The following is an 11,427-nucleotide window of genomic DNA, read 5'->3' as shown; positions in this document are numbered from 1 at the left end:
AATTATTTATAATAAAAATTAATATAAAAATTTAAAATAATATTTTAAAATTAATATAATAATTTTTTAAAGTTTTAAAATTTATAATTCTTTTTTTTTTTTTCGAAAAAAAATTTACGTTTTTATTTAATAATAATTTATTTAATAAACGTTAAAATTACATTAAATTTTAAACGTTTAATAATTTCGTATTAATTTAATATATAATTTTTTTATATATTAATATATTTTTTTAATTAATTACGTTTTTAATAATATAATATATAATTATTTAATAATATTTATTTTAATATTAATAATACTTAACATTAATCCCCGTGTAACAACCTATTATTACTTATTTACTACTTATTTATTACTTACCTACTAGATTAAGCTGGCTAGCTGGTTTAGGTATGCTGAACACTTCCCCAGAAAATGAGGATACAAGAGTCGCTATCCCTCCCGGGCTGCTTATAACCCGAAAACATACTTACCTAGGCACCCTGTAGATATTAGGTAGGTATCTTAGCAGCATCTGACCTATTCCGAACAGGACAAATTCATATATACCCAGGCTGCCAGGTAAGGACCAAGATATTCACTCGCATGCATGGAGGATAGTTGGACGAATACTATCAATAACTTGGCATATATATTAGCCGCATTAGAATGCCTAGTTGAGTAAACTACTCTTCATATGGGTCAGCTAGGAGAATATTGCGGTATAGATTGTATGTGAAGACTGTATGTGAAGACTGTATGTATTAGTGTACAGTATCTTGCACCGTGTGTCGAGGCATATTCTCATCCCCAAAATCATCTAATCCAATCATTTTCGTGGTCATAGTGCGGATTAAGCAGCTCATAGGATAGTTAATGGCCAATGCTTTCATTAAAGTTTACAGTACAAACTACCATCTACACACTGTTTATATTTCTACTCTATTTTACTTCATTCACCTCTATACACATGCCAAAGTAGATTGCAGTCTATTTAAACTGCATTGAAATTATGTACCTACTATCTATAAAAGCTAGCTACCTGCTAAGTACCTAGTACCTGTATAATACTACAAGATCCTCAGCCCAAACAACTCTCATTGGGATTCTATCAAAATTCGCAACTCAACTCATCTTCACTTGCCTGGCAGTTACATACCACATAGTAGATACTTCAGTACCTACCTACTTGACGCCAACCTGCCTATCTACTGGTTTACTTGCCTCCCAACTTACCTAGTACCTATCCACCTAGCTACCTACCTAGCTACCTAGCTACCTAAGGTCCTCAGGTTACATTCATTCATTAACGACACGGGCATAGCATAAAGTCATCATGATTGCAACAACGGCCATCCTCCAAGCTATGCTGATATCAGCTTCCTTAATTTCTACCGGCAGATGCGAAGCTGGAAAGAACCAAGTTGCATGGCTTCAGAACCCGCAGAACAACGATTCCATGCATGTTTCAGGACACAAGGAAATGAATGACACCCGCTATGGGATTCCTAGCATCATCTCTATCAACCAAAGGTACGCTCCCGCCGTGATGACAGTTGACGATTCGGTGATTAATCTCCTACACAGTTCTGTTGGTACAAAGAAACGAGATCCGAAGAAACACAAGCCTGATTCCTGGTCTTACGGTTACGGTTATGGGAATAAGACACATGATGATGATGAGTCGGGAGTTGGAAAGGCTGATATATCTATGCCCTTGTCTATCGGCGCTGGTATAGTTATCGTGGCGATGACTTTTCGGTATTAATGGCTCCAAGGTTGGGTTGCGGGGCTCTGGTAACCGTGGGCATTGACGATAACCGACACCAAATTTGAGTAAATGGTTCGGAGGCATTTACTTGAATTCGGGATATCTGTTATTGGCACTGGCAATGTCACGAGTTATCCTCTGGGTACATGACGCTTACCTATTATAATTCTGAACGACATTCCATTCTCCGCATCACCTGGTTAAGTAACTTATATCCTTTGATTCTCACTTAAACAATCCCTGCATTGAGATTTGTATAACTTAAGGCATATGATGTGATCTAACACGATTTTCTCAGATATAACACACCATACGGTTAGAGATCCTATACCTGCTAGCTGGTAACCTCGGTCGAGATAGGTATATGGTACATGATTACTTCCTGTAACCCTACCTAAGTACCGACTAGGTACCTACAAAGGCATGTTCTAATCTCACCTAGTATGCTAGGAAGCTCTAGAATATATGCCACGCACCTAGTACTAACGTAGATGTAAACTACCTGGTATTAGGAACTAGGTAGCTGGCACCTTTCACACATCTTGGGAAGTGAAACGATAACCCGGATAAAGTGTTATGCAAAAACAAATAACTACCCAGGACCTAGGTAACATTCAACGTCTTATTCTACCCTCGCTTACGTCCATCAACTCGATATTAAGATGATACGGCTATAATTCTAGTTGCCCGGAATACTCTCTAGCCCTGCAAGGTAAAATATTAGTCAATATGCACTATTTTTGTCGTCACAGTATCAGTCAAGGTAACTCACATCCATCGACGTTCTCTACTGCGGTTTGCGCCTTGGTACATCTCATCGCATCTTCAGATGACTGAACCTTGAGCTCCTTACAGACGGCGTTGTTGCAACGGGCATCTAGAGCACGCTGAAGTGCGTCTCCCTCCCACCCAAAGAGGTAGTCACCGTGCTGTGAAAACCCAGTCCTACGAGTACATGTTAGTTTATGGCCCCCTTACATCTTCGCGAAGGATCGCTTACTCATCGTTTGTAGACCAGGAGAATGGTTGGGAGCCATCTTCTGGCCATAGTTCTGGGTCATTGAAAGCCTTGGTCTATTCGCGTATTAGTTACTACGTCCTGAACTACCTAGCTTAATCTGGGAGAAGAATTATACTTACATCCCACATGACTTCATACATGAGTTGAGGTAACCGGACGGGGTGACTTGTTGGGCAAGCGCCCACCGATTCGAAGGATCCAGATTGAGGGTACGCGACGTGACTCTTATGATCCGGACTGTCCACGTTCTTACCATCCCAGCAGCTATGGTAAACCCTTAGTTAATCTTTCTCGCATACTTCTACCTAGGTAGGTATTGGATGGAAGATAGTGAATATGAATAGGTGCTGGGTAGGCACTGAGTACCTAGATGCTATGTAGGAGTTAAGTGGGTGCCAGGTGGGTGCTGGGTGGGTGCTGAGCGCGAACTTGGTAGATACTAATATATGGAAATGGGAAACTACTAGGTAGTATGCTAACGCAAACTTACGTTGGGAATGTGATGGTAGTACGAATACCGCCTTTGCACGGCTTCGGGGGGAGGCTTTGGGTATCTGACCCGGTGCAGGGAGCGCCGTTCTGGTCCGAACCTGGAACACCGGCGTCCGACTCGGTCGTGTAGCAACGGTGGCAGAGCTGTCGCTGCATACCGTCGGCCTTGCGAAGCGCAGCATCTCCAACGAGCATGCGGAAGCCTGGCTTGAAAGCTGTCACCTTGGTCTTGCCATCGTACGGCGGAATGTAATAGACCGTGATTCCCCCATCAGCACGAAGTCCCACGTTCGGAAACTGGGGCACGCGTCTGTACGTTCCGTTGCGAGCGCGGAAATATAAGACCGCCGTCCAGTAGTTGGAAAAGTCTTCGGAATAGGTACAAGTAGTACAGGTAGACCCTGCGACGAGATCGTGCGTCGTCGGGTCCATGCTTGAATTAAAGGAGTTGCCTCCTACGATCTGGTGAACGTGAGGCGACGGAGTAGAGCCGGGATTCACTAAAGGATCTAGACGTTCGATGACAAGCTGCGAGCAGCCGAATCGTATCATCTGCTGAGCTGCGATGCCCTGCGCGAGAAGCGCCAGGGCTAAGGTCGTCCACTGCATCTTGACCGGTTCTGTAGCTTAGAACGTCGTGATAAAAAGTTGCTGCCGCGAAAAGCCTCAGAGCAGAAGCCAGACTGTTGCTTCCGTATCATTATAGATCGTAATTCCTATATACTTGGACACGGGATTCTTCCAGAAACAATGCCGGCACACCTTTGATGCGACATACTTTTCTTGTAAATTTAATATGGAGGAAGATCGAATTGAGTCATAGTGCCTAGGTTTAGCAATTTACCGGGTAAACAGCCCCCTTCCTACTTGTCTTGGTAGAGGCCATGAGGGGGATAGTATCCTACTTACGACTTACCTACTAGGTAGTACCTATGTAAGCAAGCTCTGATTCATCTTGAAACTACCTACCTACCTAGGTATGCTTGCTTTTCTGTTAAGATGATATATCAGGAGAAGTAGATGTAAGTACTAGGAGGTAGGTGTAATTCCAAATACCTGTCCCTATCTTCAGTATCAGTCAGGTACTTACATAGTAGGTAGGTACCTAGGTAGTAGTGGTATTAGAATGCATGGTATCTACTGATATTTACTAGAAGTCAAAGATATACTTATCTATCGGATCTTACCTGTCATAGATGGATATCTCCATCGAGGGAAATGATTGGCTGCCTTGATTTTTCCGTGCGGTAAAATAGAATTAATTATAGTCTACTATCCTAGATTACGATGTAACAATCAAGGTGGTGCGGCACTTACTCACGCTCGGTATAATTAGAGACTTTGTTGGATTACCCGCGGAAAAGAAACCCAGACTTCTGCTACCAATCGATCTACCTCATAGGGAAATTATAACCTAATCTACTAGGTACGTGTTGGGTCGAAATATCGAAGTATCGACACAATTCGAGCAAACGTCACGATGCGGAACGACCTACTACTCATCGCAACGGCTCTTGCGGCTACCCAGGTACGCGGTGACAGGGCGTGCGGAAGTGGTACCACCTCTCCGACGTACCAATGGCGCGTCGGTGCTGGTAGATACGACGGGGTAGTTAACGGATCCGCTACAGTGGCACTTAGCATAGTCCCAGGTACTAGTGCCCAGGGAACATTCTTCGAATGCGTTGCAGAATGGCCGGAATCGTGGGCAGGGTGGTACGAGGACGGAAATATCATATGGAGCGACTGCATATGGGCGGGCAACGGGCGAACCTACGACACGGCAGTGTCATTCGCGATGGACTGGAAGAACCATACGGTGTACATATCTCATACGTTCGCCTGTTCGGACGTTCAGGGGTAAGCCACCAGACACTACCTACGTACCTAGTCATAAGTAACTATTAGTGGATTTCAGGAAAAGGTGGGAAGACGAAAAGGAGTAACTAAGCTAATAGTTATAACGCAGATCCGATGCCTTAGCTACGGGATCAGTACAGCTGGACATGGACTGCACGTCGAGCACCGAAGGCGATGAGAGTTGCATGCTAAAGGGTAGCGGGCTAGCCGTCACTACAAAGGGCGGCTTGGCCCACGCGGAAACCGATGCCTGCGCGGACACTTCGCAAAGTTATCAGTCATGGCAACTTGAGAATTGGAAACGCCAGTACGAATTGATCCCGGGCTCCTCTGCCGCCACGCCTGACTCGGATACTGGTCCGTCTTTCACACTGAGAAATATGGCTAACAAGGACGTGTTCGACTGTTCAACTTCGGGGAACAGAAACAGCACATTCGACGGGACTTGCAAGTCAGCTTCGGAGGGAAGTTCGGCAACTACGGCAGGATTTATCTTCGACTCCCAACTAGATATCCTCACAATCACGCAACATTGGAATTGCAGCGACTCGTAAGTGGCGAAGGCATCTGGGAGATTTCAGTCAACGGTGCGATTGCTAATGATACGTTAGATCTTCGCTCGACGCTATCGGCATCGGCTATGTCCAAGCGACGTGCGCCCGCCAGGGAAATATGCTGAGTTGTAGTTCGAACCCGCTTTGGATCGGTACGAAGACGATTTGACATTCTAGGTTAGGTATAAGATAGAGTACCTACATACCTAACAACTAGCAATTAGGGATATGCTCTATGAATAAAGGTCTATAAGAATAGGTATACCGTGTAGAAACCAAATATCTATGTCAAGCATCTAGGACCTAGTACTTAGTGCCTTAGGTAATGCCTAGGTACACATAGCTCCTAGCCGGAAGGGCTTATTCGTATAGAGCTCTCCTTGCGACGATGTATCGTTCTCTCTCAGTCGCGTATTCGGGAAGTAGCGTAGATAGAGGAACAGCTTTGCCGCTGGAGAGATCATAGACATCGGGGTCTATAGTACGAACTTTTGCGCCGCGGGGAAGCGGAAGATCTTTACCGTTCGGGAGGGCCTCAGATTCGAGCCTGTCCATGGCCTCCTGTCCTTTAGAATCTACCACCTTGCGCATCTCGGCCCAGAACTGCTCATCCGACAATCTCCACAAGTCGTCCTCGCGCACACCCCCGCTCCGGATAGACGACCGCATAAGCTCAGCCGTCCTCGTATACAAGCTGCCGTGCGACGGATTCCCCCATACGTCCCGATCGCATCGCATATACCCGTTTGCTAAAGACAAAGCAATTTCCGGGTCGCGCAGGACGATTAGACGGTCGGGAGACGTGGCATCGGGGCACACGTCGAGACAAGCTATGATGCGCCGCGCCTCTTCCAGAGAAAGGCTACCGAAGCCTACAGCGTCACGCAGACCATAGTCGAGCCTATCGGCGCAGAGATGGGGTGTCGGCATCTCAACCAACGGGTACAGCTCCTCGTCTAGGGGCTTCAGATCCTCAAAGCCATACTTGCTAAGTATCTCGGGTATCTGAGTGGTCTTGACAAATCGCATCTTGTGAACCTCGTGGAAGCTTTCCTCGCCCGGCTCAGACAGAGCGAAGTCGACGACATGACTCATGGCGGTGTGGCTAACGTCGTGCAGCAGAGCCGCGACCTGCTCCTCCAAACTACCGCCGACATGCCGGACAAGAAGAAACGCGCCTACGGAGTGCTCGAACCTCGTGATGGGCGGAGTAAAGTTTAAGAGGGACGAGATGCCATGCTGACGGACTCCTACAAGGCGTGATAGGGATGGCGACCGCAGAAGTTCGTTAAGCACGGGATCTGATATTATATGGTCGCCGTAGAGTTGGTCTTGGATGATTGCTTTATTTTCCGCTGACAAGTCAAGAGTTTGAAAATGGCCAACCTTTACTGGAGGCATTGTGAACACGCCTAGCTCTAGGTAGTTCCAACCTCGGAAGGATATGATGACAGATTCTATGAGTCAAGCCCTGGGAGGTCGAGCTAGAGTTGACCAATGGCGATTAATACGTAGATGACGCTAAATGTGCCAAGACGGGATTGTGCCCCACATTGTTATCCAATAGTGTGTTTACCGGGTACATGCATGTGTTTACCGGGTACACGGACTGCTAGATACCAGGTACCTTTATGAATATTTGAGTTGCCCCTTTTCGAGCTGCTTCTTGTTAGGTACTCTAGCGATAGAAATTGACTACCTCTAGAATGAACCGTTCAGCGGATATCATTAGATATCAGTCGAGAAATATGATGATATCTTGTCGATGTTTTATGATCTTCAAGTATGCACACTACCTACCCACCTGCCTAGGCACCTACCTAGTTGCGTACTAGGTATATAATACTTAAGGCACCTAGTCAACGCCTGGGGACATGTACCTAATAGCGGGTAGGCACATGCGTGTGGTTGCACATGTCTTACATCGTTTATCCAATGACGACTTCGACTTCGACTTTCTTTAGGGCACAGCTATCCAAGTCTCATGCGGAGATGAACGTGGCAGAGTGGTGATAGGATCCTCTATTGCTACGCCGCAGCGGTCTCGGGCACAACCCCCAACCTCCCAACTTCATTCCGAGGTTCTATCGAGTGATAAGTTGCTCTATGTTCGTCTAATAACCGCGTCCGTCCCGGGGAATCTCATCATGAAGTAGACCAGACAACAACGGTGCGGAACAATCGCTTGCCGGATATTCTCCTCTCATCTCTCCCCGTTACTTCTAAAGATGGCTAAGCAGACTTGGCTTATCACCGGCTGTTCGAGTGGCTTCGGCGAAGAATTTGTTCGCCAATTGACCGCCCAAGGAGACCACGTCATCGCCACCGGTCGTAATGCGGAGACACGGCTGGCACACCTGAAGGACACTGGCGCAAGCATACTAGACCTTGACGTTACCGCTCCGCAAGCCGAAATAGATGAAAAGTTCCAACATGCGTTAGAAGTGTACGGCACAGTCGACGTTCTCGTCAATAACGCAGGCTTCATTCAGTGCGGGGCCGTCGAAGAGATAACGTGCGTCTTCACCTTCAGGATCTATGTTGGGTAGTCGGTCGCGGAACAATGCTGATCGGGTCCTGATTAGGTAGTCAGGAGGAATTACAGCTCTCCATCGATACTCATCTACATGGACCCCTCAACCTTACGCGTTCCGCTCTCCCACATTTCCGAGAGAGAGGATCTGGCTGGTTGGTTTACATGACCTCTCAGTCGGGGTTTGTCGGCGAGCCAGGGGGTACCGGGTACTGTGCTAGTAAATTTGCCCTCGAAGGTGAGTACCTAGTCTCTTTGGTTTCTATGGTCTATGGTCTATGGTTTCTATGGTACCTATTCATTCAAGCCCAGTGTCCTCTATCTCGCAGCTGTGCACGTTTAACCATGGATATTATATGTATAGGTGCGGTGGAGAGTCTATCGAAGGAGCTGGCGTGGCTTGCGCCAGGTATTAAGCCGCTGATCATCGAGTCCGGCATCTTTAATACCGAAGTAATGCGCAACATCCACCACGCAGACTCCCGCGTTCCGTTCTGGAAACCGCTAAACGACGCAGCACGCATACGTGGACAGGGAAACTATCAAAATCCTCCCGGTAACGCTGTCGAGATGGTCTCCAAAGTTATCCAGATTGTGAAAGGGACAGGAGTCGCCGAAAATAGGGAGATACCGCTACGTATCCCGTTTGGGAGCGACTGCTTGGCTGCGTTCCGCGAGAAGCTACAGACTCTGCAGAAGACATGCGACGAATGGGAGAGCGTGGCCAAGAGTACCGATTTCGCAGGCGCAGGGCCACCACTGCCAGACATACCAAAGAATGAAACATCTTGAAGTACCTAGTAAAGATTGTGTAATAAGAATGGTAACAGAATGAAGTATAGGTGCTTAGGTAAATTAACCTTATTTGGTACTTGAGGAATCATCTTGTTAATCGCACTTCGAACTCTTAGAGCTCTTTCGAGCTCACTCGAGTCCCTTTGCTCACCCAGTATCAACACGTAAGATGTCGTGGACTCAACAGGGCGCCCACTGGCACCGCCCGCTAGACTCCCTTGACAGATTTTACCAATTTGTCTCGGCTGCTGGTAAGCCCCTAAACCGAGAGCATTGGCTTCTTGTAGGTGTTATCCGACTGGAATTTCCGATCGGCGTCGACGGAGGGGAGACGCGACTTCGAAGTGCCTGGAAAGCTCTGCGTTTTCGTCATCCGGACATCGCGTTAGAGTTACTCGAAAACGAGAAGCGCTACGAACCTATAACTAGCACCGAAGCTCTTGAAACATGGGCCGATTCTACTTTCTACATCGAGACCGCTGTCAGTTCTGCCGACGAGCACTTCTCTCTCAATCTGAAGACCGGAACTGCTAGCGCGACTTGTCACTGGATCCCTGCTAGCGGCGAGGTTGCCATAGTATCGTCGCATTGGCGCTGGGACGGGCGCGGGCTGATGATGATGATGCACGAATTTTTACTTTGTCTAGGAGGGCAGAGTTCTCAGCCAGCACCTCTATCCGGAACCGAGGCCCGTAAACTGGTTCCGACGCTAGACTTGTTAGTGGGTACGCCGGTGGAAGGTACGGATAAAGAGTGGCCTGGCCTGGTAGACAAATTACTCGCCCCTCTCAACGAAGGATCCCCGTCGATCGGTCTACCGATAATCCCAGATGCGCTACCAGGCAACACCCGGCGGATCGAAGCGATAATCCCTCGCAAAGGCACAGCAGCACTCCTAACAGCATGCCGCGATCGGCACATTCGCCTAACGGCCGCGTTACATGCGTCGGTCGTTTCGGAGACGGCGAGATACCAGCAATCGACCAGTAGCGCTACAGCACGGTACAAGTCGTGGGCCGTCTTCGACTTGAGGAAATATTGCCCGACGCCCTTCGACGGTCCGCTGCACGCGCCATCGCTGCGGACGATAGCACTTCCGCTCAGCGTCGACGCTAAAGCTGACTGGGACACACTAGCAGCATCGATCCATTCCATCTATCAGCAGTCATTCGCACCAGGACGGAATAGTTTAATGTACTTACGGGTACCGTACCTGGAGAAAGCGACGGAGATATTAGCGACCGCAGCACCTACGACGGAACCGAATCTTAGCAACCTCGGGGTGATGGACGACTATGTGCGGAAGAATTACGGCGACGTCACAGTTCGCGATGCTTGGCTTGCCGTGCAGATGCTTTCCCGTCAGCTGTACGTGCATACATGGAGTTGGGACGGGGAATTGCATCTCAGCATCAGCTACAACGAGGCGTTCTACCAAGCAGACTTTGTCGAAAAGTGGTTGGAGAGGTTGAAGAATACCTTGTTGACGAAATTGCCAGGCGAAGATGTCGTATCGAGCGAAGGGAGTATTTCCGTTACTTGATAACATACCTACTGTTGCTCATCCAATTGCAAGACGGATCGATAAGAGGATTGTACCAGGTACCTACCTAGGTAGATAGTATGTTGAGAATATTCGAATGCACGTCGCTGCTATCCGATGCTTGGGAATGGAAATCAGACTACCTTTAACCTAACGGAATCTTCTCAATTCCGTGAGTGACGGGGACAGGCGAGATTAATACATTTCATTCGCGCATTAACTGACTACTTAGTAGATATAAAGAAAGAGAATGCGAAGAAACCCCGTGGAGCGTCGAAGTTATCTAGATTATGTCTGGTCAGGTAGCTCAATCAATCGGTTCCTATTCGTAGAGGCCTGATAGTGATCTGCCCACTGTGCTTTAGTGGATAGCCACTATAGTACAGCGCCTTGTCCACTAAAGCAAAACGCCACAAGATGACGGGTAGCCCTGGAGATGTTTGAATTTACAAAAGTTTAGCCCCGATCTCTGTAGTCGTACTAGGTATGTTACGGTAATCTCCAGCATATAACATCTCACCTACTTGTAAAAAGTCTATACTATTCCACACGGCGACGATAGGAGTCTGATACGGCGGAGTTTCAGCTCATCCGTACATACTAAGTAGAGGACTTTTCCGACCCCAACATGAGGTACCTAATCTCCGAAGACCTCGGTGGTCGGGAGTCTAGCGTCATTCGTTACGAACTAGGATACGAAACACCTCATCTTAGCATCACACTCAGGGCCCAATTCTGAGGGTGTGGCGTGTTGAATGTGGAGGTCAAGAGACTGCCTTTCTAAGTACAGTACATGGCTCCTTGGTAGGAATTTGTATATAGATAGGACTTCCCCCATCACTCATTCAGTTGATGTGACAAGTAATACAAGACATT

At 47.4% G+C, this 11,427-nt stretch overlaps 6 protein-coding genes across 6 annotated transcripts; 4 read left to right on the top strand and 2 right to left on the bottom strand.

Annotated features, from left to right (window-relative positions):
* The first annotated feature begins 1,275 nt into the window (after positions 1-1,275).
* Positions 1,276-1,807, top strand: GGS22DRAFT_113797 (uncharacterized protein). Its single transcript, XM_047958024.1, has 2 exons — positions 1,276-1,515; positions 1,570-1,807. The coding sequence occupies exons 1-2, from the start codon at positions 1,319-1,321 to the stop codon at positions 1,748-1,750; spliced, it is 378 nt and encodes a 125-aa protein (XP_047813618.1). The 5' UTR covers positions 1,276-1,318; the 3' UTR covers positions 1,751-1,807.
* A 625-nt stretch (positions 1,808-2,432) lies between these two features.
* On the bottom strand, positions 2,433-3,818 carry GGS22DRAFT_182827 (uncharacterized protein; the record flags this gene model as incomplete). Its single annotated transcript, XM_047964015.1, has 5 exons — positions 2,433-2,458; positions 2,526-2,698; positions 2,754-2,827; positions 2,894-3,038; positions 3,265-3,818. The coding sequence occupies 5 exons, from the start codon at positions 3,816-3,818 to the stop codon at positions 2,433-2,435; spliced, it is 972 nt and encodes a 323-aa protein (XP_047813617.1).
* Positions 3,819-4,609: 791 nt separating this feature from the next.
* On the top strand, positions 4,610-5,945 carry GGS22DRAFT_113791 (uncharacterized protein). The gene is made up of 3 exons (XM_047958023.1): positions 4,610-5,126; positions 5,236-5,676; positions 5,738-5,945. The coding sequence occupies exons 1-3, from the start codon at positions 4,747-4,749 to the stop codon at positions 5,847-5,849; spliced, it is 933 nt and encodes a 310-aa protein (XP_047813616.1). The 5' UTR covers positions 4,610-4,746; the 3' UTR covers positions 5,850-5,945.
* GGS22DRAFT_176788 (uncharacterized protein) lies at positions 5,700-7,144 on the bottom strand. The gene is made up of 2 exons (XM_047963461.1): positions 5,946-7,144; positions 5,700-5,722 (listed from the first exon to the last, which is right to left on the bottom strand). Exon 1 carries the CDS (start codon positions 7,079-7,081, stop codon positions 6,041-6,043), a length of 1,041 nt encoding a protein of 346 aa, XP_047813615.1. The 5' UTR covers positions 7,082-7,144; the 3' UTR covers positions 5,700-5,722; positions 5,946-6,040.
* Positions 7,145-7,908: 764 nt separating this feature from the next.
* Positions 7,909-9,005, top strand: GGS22DRAFT_182824 (hydroxybutyrate dehydrogenase; the record flags this gene model as incomplete). Its single annotated transcript, XM_047964014.1, has 3 exons — positions 7,909-8,195; positions 8,270-8,451; positions 8,578-9,005. The coding sequence occupies 3 exons, from the start codon at positions 7,909-7,911 to the stop codon at positions 9,003-9,005; spliced, it is 897 nt and encodes a 298-aa protein (XP_047813614.1).
* Positions 9,006-9,136: 131 nt separating this feature from the next.
* Positions 9,137-10,551, top strand: GGS22DRAFT_198881 (uncharacterized protein; the record flags this gene model as incomplete). The annotated part of the gene is made up of 1 exon (XM_047966200.1): positions 9,137-10,551. Exon 1 carries the CDS (start codon positions 9,178-9,180, stop codon positions 10,549-10,551), a length of 1,374 nt encoding a protein of 457 aa, XP_047813613.1. The 5' UTR covers positions 9,137-9,177.
* Between the last annotated feature and the right edge of the window lie 876 nt (positions 10,552-11,427).

This window comes from Annulohypoxylon maeteangense, assembly GCF_022496945.1.
Source record: "Annulohypoxylon maeteangense strain CBS 123835 unplaced genomic scaffold GGS22scaffold_44, whole genome shotgun sequence".
NCBI classification, from domain to species: domain Eukaryota; kingdom Fungi; phylum Ascomycota; class Sordariomycetes; order Xylariales; family Hypoxylaceae; genus Annulohypoxylon; species Annulohypoxylon maeteangense.
Note: the sequence above shows the minus strand (reverse complement) of the source record. Positions and strands in the feature narration are given on the sequence as shown.

Bases quoted from the DNA above. Each gene is read 5' to 3' on its own strand.
- GGS22DRAFT_113797 (XM_047958024.1), top strand. From the start codon at position 1,319: ATGATTGCAACAACGGCCATCCTCCAAGCTATGCTGATATCAGCTTCC. The intron at 1,516-1,569 runs GTACGCTCCCGC...TCTCCTACACAG, and splicing joins ATCATCTCTATCAACCAAAG to TTCTGTTGGTACAAAGAAAC.
- GGS22DRAFT_113791 (XM_047958023.1), top strand. From the start codon at position 4,747: ATGCGGAACGACCTACTACTCATCGCAACGGCTCTTGCGGCTACCCAG. The intron at 5,127-5,235 runs GTAAGCCACCAG...GTTATAACGCAG, and splicing joins GCCTGTTCGGACGTTCAGGG to ATCCGATGCCTTAGCTACGG. The intron at 5,677-5,737 runs GTAAGTGGCGAA...ATGATACGTTAG, and splicing joins CATTGGAATTGCAGCGACTC to ATCTTCGCTCGACGCTATCG.
- GGS22DRAFT_176788 (XM_047963461.1), bottom strand. From the start codon at position 7,081: ATGCCTCCAGTAAAGGTTGGCCATTTTCAAACTCTTGACTTGTCAGCG.